This window comes from Hippocampus zosterae, chromosome 15 (assembly GCF_025434085.1).
Source record: "Hippocampus zosterae strain Florida chromosome 15, ASM2543408v3, whole genome shotgun sequence".
NCBI classification, from domain to species: domain Eukaryota; kingdom Metazoa; phylum Chordata; class Actinopteri; order Syngnathiformes; family Syngnathidae; genus Hippocampus; species Hippocampus zosterae.
Window position 1 is genome coordinate 15,284,537 of NC_067465.1, and position 17,695 is coordinate 15,302,231.

Below are 17,695 nucleotides of genomic sequence, written 5' to 3' on the forward strand. Positions count from 1 at the left end.
GGACTCCAGAGGATGGACGGTGAATGGAAAAAAGTCGAGGCGAACCCGAGCGCCCCCGAGCTCGAGGCGGACGTTTAAAAGAGCTTACTGCTGTAGCTTTCGCTCTGGCTTTGATTGTCTCAGCTTTGATCTGGCTCGGGCGGCCATGTTGCGCGCGGCGTTATCCTCAAATAATCTCTGTCATCTTTTTACGAAAAGAAGTGAGAAATGACACTAGACCGGGGATGTCTGGGTCGCCTCGCTGGATAGTTGCACCCCTTAAATGTGAATCACCTGAACGGCGGATAAAACACGGCTCACTAAAAAACATTAGACAATAATGACATCCTGGGAATGTACTGCTCCCAGATGACTTCCTCGCTATAATTTGCTTGACTTGGACTTTCTCATGCGTGCATGACCCGACCAAGGCAGTCAAACAATGAGGCAGTGTAGTTGGGAAAGGGGGCTTATTTTGTGCTGAAGATGTTGTTCGCTGACTTCAAAGGGCATATTGTGCAGCGATCCTAAATTAGCTGCCCGCGCCACGGTGTGAGCACGTCCTCAACTGGCATGAATATATTACGGAGCGCCGGCAAAATTGCAGGGCAATGCACTTGTTAGGGTACAAACAAACCATCCTCGTGGATTACATGGGAATATGTTCACATGACAAAAGGGAAAAGTCCAACTAGCTGGTACAGACATGTTCTAAAGTGGATGTGTGATGAAAATTTGACTTTTTAATGGCTTGGACACCCATGCTTGGGTCTCTGAAATGCCTGCCCACTCAACAAGTGTGAAATGATCCAATCAAGTGTTAGGTGCGTATTTGTCCAGCCTTATTGCTGCTATCATGTCCATGCTTGTGTTTTTTTTTTTCATATGTGGAACTGGGAGTCGCCGCTTGGAATTGACGCGGTTTTACATCGGACCACAGATGTGAGCCAAGCTCTTTTATTCGTCGATGGACGCCACATTGTTTTGTTTGCTTTCTAACTTAGGTTGTAGCAGACGTGTGCACTTTTTCAGCATGATGTATTTGATCCACTGGTGAGGGCACTTTGATTCTCTCCTCATTCATCTAAAACTGCTTCAAACAACACAGTGTATGCAGAAAAAGTGCTCAACATTGCATGACTCTCTGTGTCCTATGTTACAATACAATACATGCTGATTTATATAGCGCTTTCACAACAGCGGCAGCTTTAACAAAGCGCTTAACAAAACTGTTAAAATAAAGTAAAATAATAAACACAACACATAACACAAAACACGGACAGTCGTGCAGTCCTAACCACTTTTCCGTCACATGCTTTGTTGTTTGAAGCAGTTTGAGATGAAAGAGGAGAGAATCAAAGTGTTGTGTTGTATTATTTTGTTATTTTATTTTAACTGTTCTGTTGATGGTGGCGTGGGTACCCGCAGGGGCTCCTCTCTCTCCTGTGGTTGAGAGGAAAGAAATTTCATCCGTGCTGTATGTTGCACATAGAGCATATTTGACAATATCGTTGACTTGATGTTTGCATTTCTGCCATTTTCCAAGTTACATACAGTCGTTGAGAAACTCTTCTCCATTTATGTGCGCATTCCTGTATGATACTGCCACCCCCCTCCCCCCAACCAACCCCCCACCCCACCCAACCACCCAAATCGCGCACAGAAGGTGCTGCGTTGACTTATTGATGATGCGAAAACACTTTATTCATTTTAAATATGGTATTGCTACAGTTTTTTATGGATGACAGCAGGGGTCTTCAATGCTGTTCCTGTTTTCTGTCAGTTTCTCATCTCTCCCTGTTGCAACACAGAATGATTCAAATAATCAGATAATCAGCAAGGTGTGCAGAAGATGGGTAATGATCCCTATCATTTGTGTTGCAGCAGGGGAGAGATGAAAAACAGGCAGAAAAGCGGCACTCCAAGAACAGGGTCGAAGACCCCTCAAGTACAGGATTATAGCGACTGCTGTTTTCCTGATGAAAAAAAAACTACCATTTTGTTTGGGTTGGGATGGACTAATGGGATTCTCATTCATTTCAGTGGTGGAAGATGATTTGAGAGGCGAGGGTTTCAAGCGTGACCACCGAATGAATTGAATTTGTATCTCAAGGCACCAAAATGTGTACCTCTTGTCCGAGGCTCAGGCTGTTTGATCATCTGTGCATTCAGGAAAACTCAATGCAGCTCTGCTTACCTTTTGGTTATAAATAGGGGCGTCGTACCCGTGGAAGATGTTTGTGCTTTTCCATGAGTGTTTAAACAGTGCAGTTTAGCCGTCACTTGCAAGTTTCTCTGAATTGTTCCCTAGCCTAGCTGATCAAGGCACTCAGTAGGTGGAGAAGCTCACTGTGGGGTAAAATCTGTATGGAAATTAGGACTGAACAATTATGAGAAATAATCTAACTGAATTTTTTCCCCTGACTTTTGCAATTGTGGTTTAATAGGCAAAGATTTTTTTCAAGGTCCTCTTCCCTCTTTTAACAAACACAACCAATACATGAATATGCATGACAATAAACGATATCTGATTTGTTAGAAAGACTGCTAATGTTTTGGTCTTGGGCCAAAGCTAAAATAGGCAAATGAACCATGAATTAGGATGAAGGACAGTTTCTTTATCTACTTCCATGAGAGTTGTTAACTTACTCAACTCTTTGACTTGCTGTCTTTTCAGCATTCACTACAGCAACAACATTCTACCAAATGTGGCATTGTCATAAAATAAGTCAGAAATCAGATCTGTGGCTTTGTCTCTCCAACTTTCCCCCATATATCAAACAATGATATGCAAAAATGCGGACTGTGCTTCGTAAGGACCAAACATATCAAAAGCGGCATGTAAATAAAGGTGTATTGCATTGTACACAATATAAGAATAAACAAATTAATAAAATATGTTTTAAAAAAGCTACTGACTGACTGAAATGAAGCACGTTTTCCAAATAGCATCTTTGGCCACTTGCAATTTGATGAATTATTTTGCTCAAATGGAAATGAGCCCCCACTGTTACGTAACGGATGACACGCTCCCAGACACATTTGCAGAAATTCAGAGATCACCAAAAGATTTACTTGGTGACTTAATTTCACACGAGATGAGTGGGCAGGCACTGCGGAGACCCAATTTTATACACAAGCCATTTTTCAGCGTCCCCTTGAAATAGCAAGAAGGCTGTGTTCTCGTTTGCACTCACACATCATCTGTCTGCTTGTCTCCTGACATCAGTCAGCAGCTACTATTAGGATGTTGCCTGTGGTTTCAGGACATTACCCATTTCCTTCTCTGCATATCAAAGCCCACTCCGTCCCACCTTCCCTCTGCGCTAATTCACTCCAGATGAGCACAATGGGACATTTGATTCATAGCGAACAGAGACACATGTATACAGCTGTGTCAGACAGGCCTCAAACAGCTGGCTTCAGAGCCCCGTGCACCACTCTTAATCACGCATTTGTTTGCGGCATTGAATGACTTTTAAGCGAATGCCCCAGAGACTCAGTCGGCCTTTGAGCAAAACTGCAAATTTTTTAATCCTGTCATGTGCACCATCTAAATCATGCATAGAGGGAGCAGCCGTCCGAGTGAATGTCGGAACGAATCTGCGCATTTTGTTGTCGTTGAAAGACAATTTTGCTCCTTGTGCAATCAAGTCCCACATCATGACCTGATGGAAAGATGTGTGCAATGCTAGGGGTCTAACTATATCCTTCTTGAATTTCACACAGAGATGTTTGGCCTACAATATTGTCTACTACTTTATCACACCCCCTTTAAACGTTACTTGACAAACGGTGACCTAAGGCCAGAGGGTTCAACTTAAAATGAAAGTAGAACTCAATTTTAACATTTTTTTCCCTATCAGTCTTATTGCTGTTCATTTTCTTTTCGTAAAAAAATGTTGTTTTTTGCATTTTGATATTTTAATGAAACATACAGCAAATCACAGAGGAGGGTTAACCCACGTGTGATATTGAACTGCCAAAATCTAAATATTCCTTTTTTAACACGAATATTTTAGGATAATTATTCACGATTTTTGTTCTATTTGTTCTGTTTTCTAAAGGGTGGTTGACTGGTTAGCCCGTCAGCCTCACAGTGCAGAGGTGCAGGATTCGAAGTTTGTTCGAAGTGAAGTTTGTATGTTCTCCCCGTGCCGGCGTGGGTTTTCTCCAGGTACTCCGGTTTCCTCCTTCAGGGTTTGAATTTCAACTCTTTGCATGTTTTCTCGAGTCTTCTTTCCATCCACATTCCAAAAACATGCATGGCAGGCTAATGGAAGACTCTAAAATGTTCCCTAGGTGTGATTGTGAGCGCGAATATTTTGTCCATCTATGTGTCCCCTGTGATTGGTGGGCAACCAGTTCAGGTTGCCCCCTGCCTACTGCCTAAAGACAGTTGGGATAGGCTCCAGCACCCTCCGAGGGCCTTGTGAGGATAAAGTGGATCAAAATATGGATGGATGGAGTGATGGATGGCTGGATGGATATTTTTCAACACCGTGGACTGGTTGCTCACCAGAGAGTCCACACTCAAATTCATGCGTATAGATAATATCGAGTCTTCCATGAACCTAACATACATGTCTTTGGAATGCGGATGGAAAGAAGACTCGGGAAAACATGCAAAGAGTGTAAATTCAAACCCTGAATCTCAGAACTGTAAGTTGGATGTGCTAACAGCTACTCCACCATAATGCACTACTCTAAAAAGTGGGCTGGAAAAAAGTTTTTTAAAAAGATCATGTGAAGTGTTTCGGGTGTCAGTGTAAAAAGGGGAGCCACAACGTTTGAGGGCGGCAAAGTCATTCTCATCAGTGATGCTGTTCAGAGCAATGCCTCAGTTGCGAAAATAATGGGGAGAAAAAGATGGCTTCTCATTCATTCATTCATTCATTCATTCACTCATCTAAGGGAGAGTAAATCATTCTCTTTGAAGCACGGCCCGGCGAGGAAGATAGAAAAAAAAAAAGAAGAAACCAATATGGAGAGCAGCTGGTCAGCTGGGATGAAAATGACATCTTGTTTACAGAGCAAGTAAACAGGAAGGAAGCTGAAACTGGGAGATAAAAGAGTGAGAACAGATGCTTCTTGTAAGAGGAGTAACAGAAAGGATCCAGGAGTGGTGAAGGAAAAAACATATTTGAAATCCAAACTACAAAGTACAAGTTTCTCCAACTCAGTAATCCCCCTGGAATTTAATGCACTTTCCCTGCTTTCTCAGCCATGCCTTCATGCCCTCCAAGGAAAGATTATTCCAGAATCCGCTGGAGTTCCGTTACCCACTTCTTCAAAACCGCTTCCCTAGAAGACCCCCTTGAGCTTTTGAAAGAGGAAACCAACAGACGGACCAAGGTCGCTCCGTGGTGCTGCCCTTTCTCAGTCAGGAACTCTCCAATGATCAGGACATTGTGAGCAGCTGTGTGTTGTCCTACCACAACAGTCGCCTCTTCTCGCACACTGAACAAACACCTTAGAATCTTTTTATAGACGTGCCGATGATCGTCTTGTCATGGAGGGGACAACTCATGTCGTTTGGGTTTAAAATATATCATTTGTGACACTAGTCTTAAAACATCTTTGACACACTTGGTGTTCTGTTTTCCAATCCACTGACTGGTATGCATTTTTCAATGGACAAAATGTGACAAGAACTCCTGACGGCGAGCAAAAACAATTACACATTCGTAATTTATATATATGACAAAAGTAGAAACCATGCATGCAACTTTAAAATCCATGGGACACATCAAATACACTTATAATTGTAAATCTATCTATCTGGAGTTAAGTGGCATTCATCATCTGGTTTCTCATGCAATTGTTCACAATATAACACCCATCAGCATGGTGTCACGATTCGGTTTAGGGACCAACAGGTGGCAGTGTGGAGCTCCCCTGGCAGCTGCACACCTGTTGGTCATAGGTAATCAGGCATATAAAAGGACTCCTGCCCGCACACTCGGTGTCGGGTCATTGTTGCGTTTGCTACTGTCACGCTTTGGTTGCTGTTTTTGTGTTCTGTGTTTTATCAATACACATCTTCAAATATACCCTGCTCCTCTCTCCTGCCTGCTTTTTGGGGTCCACCACCACCACCACCATCGCGACGTGACACATGGGATGTGGCCAAAGTGCGTCCACTTCTACATCTTTCTGTGACTCTTCCTGTTTTTTAGTACAGTATTTCATTTGCAACTCCTGTTGACACTCTAAGCTCAGTGACCCCTTCCGTCTGAGAAAATCCTGTTTGAGGTATCAAATTGGCAAGGTACTGTTGATCCATTGTTAGGCGTTGTCTTGGTCTCATGATATCAAAATTTGAACAGCATGATGAGGACGCCTGCTTGAATTGAATCAGGACATTTATTGGTCGAATCAAGGATCAAACGCCTGTTGTGAATTTTGTCGTTGAGTTCCTCGTGAGAGAACAGCAACATGTGCAAACATTACTGAAACATTTAACAGTTGATCATGTGCATTCAAAGGCTTTAGAGAAGGTCACATTAAGTTAATCTGTAAAGCAGGGGTGCCCATTAGGTAGATCCTGATCTACCGGTAGATCTAAGACAGGTCCCAAGTAGATCCGAGGAGTGTCGAGAAGAAAAAAAACAACCATTTGTGTGTCTTTGTACATGTTAGTAATATATTTTTTGTATTAATATACACTGCACACTAATCAGTCTCATTTTCACTAAAAAAATATTTAAAAAATAAAATAAAGCAGGTAAATCTTAAATTTGTGTGTGTGTGTGTGCGTGCGCGCGCCGGTAAGGGTAGATCCCGTTAGTTAGTTGAGCAAAAAGTAGATCTTCGATCCAAAAAGTTTGGGCACCCCTGCTGTAAAGGCATGAATGCATTTTAGGCTGGCCCTGAAATTTCAGCTGAAAGCCAAATATCCCTAACTTTTTGTGAGCAGTATAATTTATTTGACTCCAGCTCAAGACAGTGACAACATCAGAATGGTGAACAGACAAATCGTCAACTGGGTTTTGGTTCACAATTGTACAAGAGAGATCTGCTGCTCCCTAGTGCAAAATCGTAGAATTACATCACCCGAGCCTTTGCTCAATTTTGTGGAAAAGGGCCTCGTGGGGGAACCCCAAAGTCAGTCATCCATCCATCCATCCATCCATCCATCCATCCAAAGAAAAGGTTATGATAACCAAAGAACGGGAAGTGAAACTGAAGTTGAGTAACTGCATAGACCAGGGATGGGTAACTTCAATGTTGGAGGAGGGATCCCTAATTTTTCATCTGTGACACTGTGGGGCCAGATAGGATCATACACTTTGTTCACCAGATTTATGACTAAAATGGTGTTTAAAATATGGTCAAAATACATGCATATGTGCAAAATATTTTTTATTAATTGTTTTTGTTGCCGAATTTGTTCCTGTTAGTCTTTTTGAGTCTGCCATAGGTGTTTGTTTATTACTTTGGATTCTTGTTTTCAGATCTTTGCTCTGGATTTAGTTTTCTTAGTGTTTGATTACCGGTAATACACTTTTTCAAGTTCACCCTGCTCCTGCCTGTGTTTTGGGGTCCTCCACCATCATGTTTGTGACACAACAAAATAACCACAGACTTTGTCTCCCCCCCCCCCCCCCCCCCCCCAGTGCAATGGGCTCTCTTGCATATAAATTAGCGTTCAAGAATGGCACAAAACTGCTGAACAAAAAAACCAACATTAAGTACAATGACTCCTGCATTTGGCTGGCGTCCAGTTCAGAGTGTACCCTGCCAACTGCTCGAGAACAGCTGGGATAGATTTCATCATGCCCGCGACCCATGTGTCGATAAACTGATCAGAAAAGGAATTAATGGATAGATGGAAGGGCAAAAACTCATGAAAAAAATATTTGGCTTTTTCACATTGTTGAACAGGGCAGTACGAGAGCCAGTGTAAGATGTCTGCCATCTAGTGGTGATTAGTGATATTTCACTTTGCAAATGACAGTCACCCCTGCATATTCGTAGTTTAGCACCCACGGATTTGTCATATTCATTGATTTTTTTCCTCCCCCCTCCCCCACCATTTTTTTTTTATATTTGGGATTCTTCCCACTTTTCCTGGAATTTTCTTTCTCAATTTCCCCAAACCATGAAATTTTGATCAAACTATTTCGAAGAATTTGGGGGCGGGCTTCTAATATAATAAATAAAAGTCCAAGGTATCTCCAAAGTGGCTGTATTTCATTTGATTTGGAGAATCTTGTGGTTAACTTGCCTGTATGGTTAATAGAGACATTTAAAATGGTGACACGAGTCCCCACAGTGGGGAATTAGGAGGCTAGGAAAAGACAATGAACAAGCACACTGGATAAGACAGAGAGGCCTGCTATTCAGCAGTAAGCACAAGTCACAGCGCACCTTATTAAAGGATGACAGTGTGATGGCACTCCCATCCCTCACATCAGTGTTAATTAGACGAGACATATTGGAGACAAAGAAATTATGCTATAGCTCCAACTCATCCATGACATGATGTCTGTGTTTCATAGACCAAATCATTAAGAAAAAACATCTCATTGCTTTAATTTTTTAAGTCATTTAAAATAACCTAATTCGATCTATTTTTTTAAATGATCGAATCGAATGTAAAACTTTTTTTTGTAAAACTAATAGAGCTAAGATGGTCCATTGGTTAGCGCGTCAACCTCACAGTGCAGAGGTTCCTCCAAGAGGTTCAATTCCAGCTCCGGCCTCCCGTTGTGGAGTTTGAATGTTCTCTCCAGGCATGCGTGGGTTTTCTCCGGGGACTCCGGTTTCCTCCCACATTCCAAAGACATGGATGGCAGGCTGGTTGAACACTCTAAATTGTCTCTAGGTGTGAGTGTAAGCGCGGATGGTTGTTCGTGCAATTGGCTGGCTCAGGGTGTCTGTCCCCCACCTACTGCCCGGAGACGGCTGGGATATGCTCCAGCACCCCCCGCGACCCTTGTGAGGATAAAGCGGAACAAAAAATGGACGGATGGATGATACAGCTAAATCAAACACTGTCTCTCTCTCTCTCTCTCTCTCTCTCTCTCTCACGCACACACACACACAAACACACATATTATATATGCTGTATATATTGTATATGTATATATATATATGATCCCTCAAAGGGTGTAGTCCCATCCAACTATCGGCCAATAACCTGTCTCTCCACAACATGGAAGCTCATGTCAGGCATCATTGCGGCTAAGATAAGTGGACACATGGATCAATACATGAGCGAAGCACAGAAGGGCATTGGTAGAGATAACAGAGGAGCCAAACATCAGCTCCTGGTTGACAGAACAGTCACACAAGACTGCAGGTCCCGACGTACCAACCTGTGCACAGGCTGGATTGATTACAAGAAAGCCTATGACTCAATGCCACATACATGGATCACTGAATGCTTGGAGTTGTATAAGGTGAACAGGACCCTAAGAGCCTTCGTTGCAAACTCGATGAGGATGTGGAAAACCACACTTGAAGCCAATGGTAAGCCACTTACCCAAGTGTCCATCAAATGTGGCATATACCAAGGTGATGCATGTTCCCATTGCTGTTCTGCATAGGACTGAACCCCCTAAGCCAAGTAATCGCCAAGACAGGTTATGGATACCGCCTCAAAAATGGAGCTACGGTCAGTCACCTCCTCTCCATGGATGACATTAAACTGTATGCTAATAGCAAAAGGGCCTTAGACTCCCTGATCCACACAACCAGGATCTACAGCAGTGACATTGGGATGTAATTCGGGCTTGAGAAATGTAGACGGATGGTGACTCGGTAGTCATAGATGCAAGGTAGTCCACACTGAAGTGGTCTCACTCCCTGAAGGAACAATAGCAGACATTGAGGACAGCTACAAGTACCTCGGTATACCACAAGCCAATGGCAACCTCGAACTGGCAACAAGTAAAGCGGCTACGGCCAAATACTTCCAGCGGGTGAGGCAAGTCCTAAGAAGCCAGCTTAATGGCAAAAACAAGACCTGGGCAATAAACAGCTATGCCCTGCCAGTGATCAGATACCCTGCAGGAATAATAAGGTGGCCAAAGGAAGAGATTCAGACCACGGACGTAAAGACCCGAAAGCTCCTAACCATGCATGGAGGGTTCCATTCCAAATCCAGCACCCTGGGACTGTGCGCAAGCTGTAAGGAAGGAAGCCGGAGACACCACCGAGGGGGGGGGTGAGACGAGGATTTATATATATATATATATATATATATATATATATATATATATATATATATTAAAAATCCTCATCTCACCCCTCGGGTGGTGTCCGTCCCTCATTCAGCTCGGGTCCTCTACCAGAGGCCAGGAAGCTTGAGGGTTCTGCGCAGTATCCTTGCTGTTCCCAGCACTGCGCATTTCTGGACTGAGATGTCCGATGTTGTTCCCGGGATCTGTTGCAACCACTCATCTAGTTTGGGGGTCACTGCCCCGAGTGCTCCGACCACCACAGGCACGACTGTCACCTTTACCTTGCAGGCTCTCTCCAGCTCCTCTCTGAGCCCTTGGTATTTCTCGAGTTTCTCATGTTCCTTCTTCCTGATGTTTCCATCATTTGGGACCGCTACATCCACTACAACGGCTTTCCTCTGCCCTTTATCTATGATCACGATATCTGGTTGGTTCGCCATTACCATCTTGTCAGTCTGGATCTGGAAGTCCCACAGGATCTTCGCTCTGTCATTCTCCACCACCTTCGGAGGTGTTTCCCATTTTGACCTTGGGGTTTCCAGTCCATACTCCGCACAGATGTTTCGGTAGACTATGCCAGCCACCTGGTTATGGCGTTCCATGTAGGCTTTCCCGGCCAGCATCTTTCACCCTGCAGTTATGTGTTGAATGGTCTCAGGTGCCTCTTTGCACAACCTACACCTTGGGTCTTGTCTGGTGTGGTATATCTGGGCCTCGATGGCTCTGGTGCTCAAGGCCTGCTCCTGAGCAGCCAGGATGAGTGCCTCTGTGCTGTCCTTCAGGCCAGCCCTCTCTAGCCACTGATAGGACTTCTTGAGATCAGCCACTTCAGTTATGGTCCGGTGGTACATCCCGTGTAGGGGCTTGTCCTCCCATGATGGTCCCTCTTCCAGCGCCTCATCTTCTGTTCCCCATTGTCTGAGACATTCTCTGAGTACGTCATCCGTTGGAGCCTTCTCCTTGATGTATTCATGGAGCTTGGATGTTTCATCCTGGACAGTGGCTTTCACACTCACTAGTCCCCGGCCTCCATCCTTTCGGCTTGCGTACAGTCTCAGGGTGCTGGATTTGGGATGGAACCCTCCATGCATGGTTAGGAGCTTTCGGGTCTTAACGTCCGTGGTCTGAATCTCTTCCTTTGGCCACCTTATTATTCCTGCAGGGTATCTGATCACTGGCAGGGCATAGCTGTTTATTGCCCGGGTCTTATTCTAGCCATTGAGCTGGCTTCTTAGGACTTGCCTCACTCGCTGGAGGTATTTGGCCGTAGCCGCTTTCCTTGTTGCCAGTTCGAGGTTGCCATTGGCTTGTGGTATACCAAGGTACTTGTAGCTGTCCTCAATGTCTGCTATTGTTCCTTCAGGGAGTGAGACCCCTTCAGTGCGGACTACCCTTCCTCTCTTAGTCACCATCCGACTACATTTCTCAAGCCCGAATGACATCCCGATGTCGCTGCTGTAGATCCTGGTTGTGTGGATCAGGGAATCTATGTCCCTTTCGCTCTTAGCATACAGCTTTATGTCATCCATGTAGAGGAGGTGACTGATTGTAGCTCCATTTCTGAGGCGGTATCCATAGCCTGTCTTGGTGATTACTTGGCTTAGGGGGTTCAGTCCTATGCAGAACAGCAGTGGGGAGAGTGCATCACCTTGGTATATGCCACATTTGATGGACACTTGGGTAAGTGGCTTGCCATTGGCTTCAAGTGTGGTTTTCCACATCCTCATCGAGTTCGCAACGAAGGCTCTTAGGGTCCTGTTCACCTTATACTGTACAACTCCAAGCATTCAGTGATCCATGTATGTGGCATCGAGTCATAGGCTTTCTTGTAATCAATCCAAGCTGTGCACAGGTTGGTACGTCGGGACCTGCAGTCTTGTGCGACTGTTCTGTCAACCAGGAGCTGATGTTTGGCTCCTCTGGTATCTCTACCAATGCCCTTCTGTGCTTCGTTCATGTATTGATCCATGTGTCCACTTATCTTAGCCGCAATGATGCCTGACATGAGCTTCCATGTTGTGGAGAGACAGGTTATTGGCCGATAGTTGGATGGGGCTGCACCCTTCGAGGTATCCTTCATGATCAGGATCGTTCGCCCTTCGGTTAGCCATTCTGGGTGAGTCCCATCCCTCAGCAGCTGGTTCATTTGTACTGCTAGGCGCTCATGGAGTGCTGTGAGTTTCTTTAGCCAGTAAGTGTGGACCATGTCCAGGCCTGGTGCTGTCCAGTTCTTCATATCTGAGACTCTTTCCTGTATGTCTGCCACAGTTATGGTAACCGGGTTCTGTTCAGGGAGGTTGCTGTGCTCCTCTCTCAGGGACACCAGCCATTGTGCACTGCTGTTATGTGCAACCTCCTTCTCCCATATGCCTTTCCAGTACCTTTCAGTTTCCAGTCTTGGTGGGACAGCTCTGTTGTTAGGACCCTGCCACTGAGCGTACACTTTCGCAGGTTGTGTTGCAAACAGCCTGTTTATTCGTCTGGCCTCATTCTCTTTCGTGTACCGCTTTAGGCGACTGGACAAGGCTTGGAGCCTTTGTTTGGCAGTTTCGAGTGCTTCAGGTATGGTCATCTGGATGTACCTCTCGGGTATCGGCCTTTTCATCACACCTCTCTGGGCCTCTGTCAATTGACTCACATCTTTCCGGGCCGCCTTGATCTTAGCCTCCAACCGTCTTTTCCATGGTGGGTAACGTATCTCATGGCTTCCATGGTTGCTCTTATAGCCCAGAGTCTCCAGGATCACTGATGCTGAAGCGTATATCAGCTCATTGGTTTCTGTGATCGTTACGGTAGGGATCCCCCTCAGTGCTGCATTCACACTTTCTATGAGACTTTCAGATGGTACTTCACATAGCCGTTGTAATCGGTTTCTAGGTTGCCCAGCTTTCATTCTCGCCATGATCTTAGCTTTCAGGTCAGTTGCTGCCTGGCTCAGCATTTCATTCATTGGGGCTGGCCACCCAATCTCATCATCTGCATTCATTGGGGCTTGCCTCCCAATCTCTTGTATGACCTCCTCCTCTGATCTGGCAGCCTGGGGCCCTTCACCATGGAACCTGCGTTGTACCTCATCAATCTCAAGTTGTGACAGCAGTTGCCGTTTGTGGATGTTGGAACACTGAGCTACTAGTTGTTTCGCGGTCAACCGTGACTGTGGGTTTCGAAGTAACTATTTAGCGCACATTCTCTGCATGTAACCCCTCTGACTAGGGTTGCTTGAGTAGTAGCATTCCAACAGAGCCATGTTATCGCATCTCGCCCATCTCCGCTTTGTTCCAGTAGCCCAGTTTTCATCAAGGTGCTCTGATTCCCCAGCACCTGACGCAGACCTTGTTTGGCCGGGCGACGTCTGAGCCGGCATGTCATTCGTTTTATTGTCTCTCATCATTGTATGAGGTAGGCATTAGCGTGAAGGATCTTGCCCAAGGACCCACACTGGATGGTGTTATGTGCTCATTTTTGCCCCAAGCGGGATTCGAACCACCGTCTCCCGTATGCCAAACCGATATATATATATATATATATATATATATATATAATCATTCGTCTTCCGAGCCGCTTGATCCTCACTAGGGTCGCGGGGGGTGCTGGAGCCTATCCCAGCGGTCTTCGGGCAGTAGGCGGGGGACACCCTGAATCGGTTGCCAGCCAATCGCAGGGCACACAGAAACGAACAACCATTCGCACTCACACTCACAACTAGGGACAATTTAGAGTGTTCAATCAGCCTGCCACGCATGTTTTTGGAATGTGGGAGGAAACCGGAGCACCCGGAGAAAACCCACGCAGGCCCGGGGAGACTCCATGCAAACTCCACACAGGGAGGCCGGAGCTGGAATCGAACCCGGTACCTCTGCACTGTGAAGCCGACGTGCTAACCACTGGACTACCGGGCCGCCTATATATATATATATCTCCATCCATCCATTCATCATCTACCGCTTATCCGGGGCCGGGTCGCGGGGGCAACAGCTTTAGCAGGGAAGCCCAGACTTCCCTCTCCCTAGCTACTTCTTCCAGCTCTCCCCGGGGGATCCAGAGTCGTTCCCAGGCAAGCTGGGTGACATAGTCTCTCCAGCGTGTCCTGGGTCTTCCTCGGGGTCTCCTCCCGGTGGGACATGACCGGAACACCTCACCGGGGAGGCGCTCAGGAGGCATCCGAATCAGATGCCCAAGCCACTTCATCTGGCTCCTCTCGATGTGGAGGAGAAGCGGCTCGACTCTGAGCCCCTCCCGGATGACTGAGCTTCTCACCTTATCTCTAAGGGAGAGCCCGGACACCCTGCTGAGAAAACTTATTTCAGCCGCTTGTATCCGGGATCTCGTTCTTTCGGTCACGACCCATAGCTCGTGACCATAGGTGAGGGTTGGGACGTACTGTAGATCGACCGGTAAATTGAGAGCTTCGCCCTTTGGCTCAGCTCCTTCTTCACCAAGACAGACCGATACAACGTCCGTATCACAGCAGACGCTGCACCGATCCGCCTGTCGATCTCCCGCTCCCTTCTACCCCCACTCGTGAACAAGACCCCAAGATACTTGAACTCCTCCACTTGGGGTAAGATCTCCTCCCCGACCCGGAGGTGGCACGCCGCTCTTTTCCGACTGAGGACCATGGTTTCAGATTTGGAGGTGCTGATTTTCATCCCAACCGCTTCACACTCGGCTGCGAAATGCTCCAGTGAGAGTTGGAGAGCCCCGTTTGAAGGAGCCAACAGCACCACATCATCTGCAAAAAGCAGGGATGCAATACTGAGGCCCCCAAAACGGACCCCCTCAACGCTTCGGCTGTGCCTAGAAATTCTGTCCATAAAGGTTATGAACAGAATCGGCGACAAAGGGCAGCCTTGGCGGAGTCCTACCCCCACTGCAAACGATTCCGACTTACTGCCGGCAATGCTAACCAAATGCTGACATCGGTGGTATAGTGACCGAACAGCCCGTATCAGGGGGTTTGGTACCCCATACCCACGAAGCACCCCCCACAGAACTCCCCGAGGGACACGGTCAAACGCCTTCTCCAAGTCCACAAAACACATGTAGACTGGTTGGGCGAATTCCCACATACCCTCAAGGACCCTGCTAAGGGTGTAGAGCTGATCCACTGTTCCACGGCCGGGACGAAAACCACATATATATATATATATATATAAAAAAAATCCTCATCTCACCCCTCGGGTGGTGTCCGTCCCTCATTCAGCTCGGGTCCTCTACCAGAGGCCAGGAAGCTTGAGGGTTCTGCGCAGTATCCTTGCTGTTCCCAGCACTGCACATTTCTGGACTGAGATGTCCGATGTTGTTCCCGGGATCTGTTGCAACCACTCATCTAGTTTGGGGGTCACTGCCCCGAGTGCTCCGACCACCACAGGCACGACTGTCACCTTTACCTTCCAGGCTCTCTCCAGCTCCTCTCTGAGCCCTTGGTATTTCTCGAGTTTCTCATGTTCCTTCTTCCTGATGTTTCCATCACTTGGGACCGCTACATCCACTACAACGGCTTTCCTCTGCCCTTTATCTATGATCACGATATCTGGTTGGTTCGCCATTACCATCTTGTCAGTCTGGATCTGGAAGTCCCACAGGATCTTCGCTCTGTCATTCTCCACCACCTTCGGAGGTGTTTCCCATTTTGACCTTGGGGTTTCCAGTCCATACTCCGCACAGATGTTTCGGTAGACTATGCCAGCCACCTGGTTATGGCGTTCCATGTATGCTTTCCCTGCCAGCATCTTACACCCTGCAGTTATGTGTTGGATCGTCTCAGGTGCCTCTTTGCACAACCTACACCTTGGGTCTTGTCTGGTGTGGTATATCTGGGCCTCGATGGCTCTGGTGCTCAAGGCCTGCTCCTGAGCAGCCAGGATGAGTGCCTCTGTGCTGTCCTTCAGGCCAGCCCTCTCTAGCCACTGATAGGACTTCTTGAGATCAGCCACTTCAGTTATGGTCCGGTGGTACATCCCGTGTAGGGGCTTGTCCTCCCATGATGGTCCCTCTTCCAGCGGCTCATCTTCTGTTCCCCATTGTCTGAGACATTCTCTGAGTACGTCATCCGTTGGAGCCTTCTCCTTGATGTATTCATGGAGCTTGGATGTTTCATCCTGGACAGTGGCTCTCACACTCACTAGTCCCCGGCCTCCATCCTTTCGGCTTGCGTACAGTCTCAGGGTGCTGGATTTGGGATGGAACCCTCCATGCATGGTTAGGAGCTTTCGAGTCTTAACATCCGTGGTCTGAATCTCTTCCTTTGGCCACCTTATTATTCCTGCAGGGTATCTGATCACTGGCAGGGCATAGCTGTTTATTGCCCGGGTCTTATTCTTGCCATTGAGCTGGCTTCTTAGGACTTGCCTCACTCGCTGGAGGTATTTGGCCGTAGCCGCTTTCCTTGTTGCCAGTTCGAGGTTGCCATTGGCTTGTGGTATACCAAGGTACTTGTAGCTGTCCTCAATGTCTGCTATTGTTCCTTCAGGGAGTGAGATCCCTTCAGTGCGGACTACCTTTCCTCTCTTAGTCACCATCCGACTACATTTCTCAAGCCCGAATGACATCCCGATGTCGCTGCTGTAGATCCTGGTTGTGTGGATCAGGGAATCTATGTCCCTTTCGCTCTTAGCATACAGCTTTATGTATATATATATATATATATATATATATATATATATATATATATATATATATATATATATATATATATCCTACACGGGATGTACCACCGGACCATAACTGAAGTGGCTGATCTCAAGAAGTCCTATCAGTGGCTAGAGAGGGCTGGCCTGAAGGACAGCACAGAGGCACTCATCCTGGCTGCTCAGGAACAGGCCTTGAGCACCAGAGCCATCGAGGCCCAGATATACCACACCAGACAAGACCCAAGGTGTAGGTTGTGCAAAGAGGCACCTGAGACGATCCAACACATAACTGCAGGGTGTAAGATGCTGGCAGGGAAAGCCTACATGGAACGCCATAACCAGGTGGCTGGCATAGTCTACCGAAACATCTGTGCGGAGTATGGACTGGAAACCCCAAGGTCAAAATGGGAAACACCTCCGAAGGTGGTGGAGAATGACAGAGCGAAGATCCTGTGGGACTTCCAGATCCAGACTGACAAGATGGTAATGGCGAACCAACCAGATATCGTGATCATAGATAAAGGGCAGAGGAAAGCCGTTGTAGTGGATGTAGCGGTCCCTAGTGATGGAAACATCAGGAAGAAGGAACATGAGAAACTCGAGAAATACCAAGGGCTCAGAGAGGACCTGGAGAGAGCCTGGAAGGTAAAGGTGACAGTCGTGCCTGTGGTGGTCGGAGCACTCGGGGCAGTGACCCCCAAACTAGATGAGTGGTTGCAACAGATCCCGGGAACAACATCGGACATCTCAGTCCAGAAATGTGCAGTGCTGGGAACAGCAAGGATACTGCGCAGAACCCTCAAGCTTCCTGGCCTCTGGTAGAGGACCCGAGCTGAATGAGGGACGGACACCACCCGAGGGGTGAGATGAGGATTTTTATATATATATATATAT

At 46.7% G+C, this 17,695-nt stretch overlaps 3 protein-coding genes across 6 annotated transcripts in view; 1 reads left to right on the forward strand and 2 right to left on the reverse strand.

The window, feature by feature from the left end:
• snap47 (synaptosome associated protein 47) overlaps positions 1–17,695 on the reverse strand; it is a 415,166-nt gene that overhangs the window by 157,272 nt on the left and 240,199 nt on the right. The window lies entirely within an intron of this gene.
• Positions 1–17,695, forward strand: part of prkacbb (protein kinase, cAMP-dependent, catalytic, beta b) — a 185,637-nt gene that overhangs the window by 151,370 nt on the left and 16,572 nt on the right. The gene's annotated exons all lie outside the window — the stretch shown is intronic.
• Positions 10,206–16,152, reverse strand: LOC127616771 (uncharacterized). The gene is made up of 2 exons (XM_052088585.1): positions 15,554–16,152; positions 10,206–10,444 (listed from the first exon to the last, which is right to left on the reverse strand). Exons 1-2 carry the CDS (start codon positions 16,127–16,129, stop codon positions 10,274–10,276), a joined length of 747 nt encoding a protein of 248 aa, XP_051944545.1. The 5' UTR covers positions 16,130–16,152; the 3' UTR covers positions 10,206–10,273.

Excerpts from the sequence above, each read along its gene's own strand:
- LOC127616771 (XM_052088585.1), bottom strand. The coding sequence starts at position 16,129 with ATGTACCACCGGACCATAACTGAAGTGGCTGATCTCAAGAAGTCCTAT. Across the intron at positions 10,445-15,553 it reads AGAGAGCCTGGAAGGTAAAG|GTGACAGTCGTGCCTGTGGT; the intron begins GTGACAGTCGTG and ends TGCAAGGTAAAG.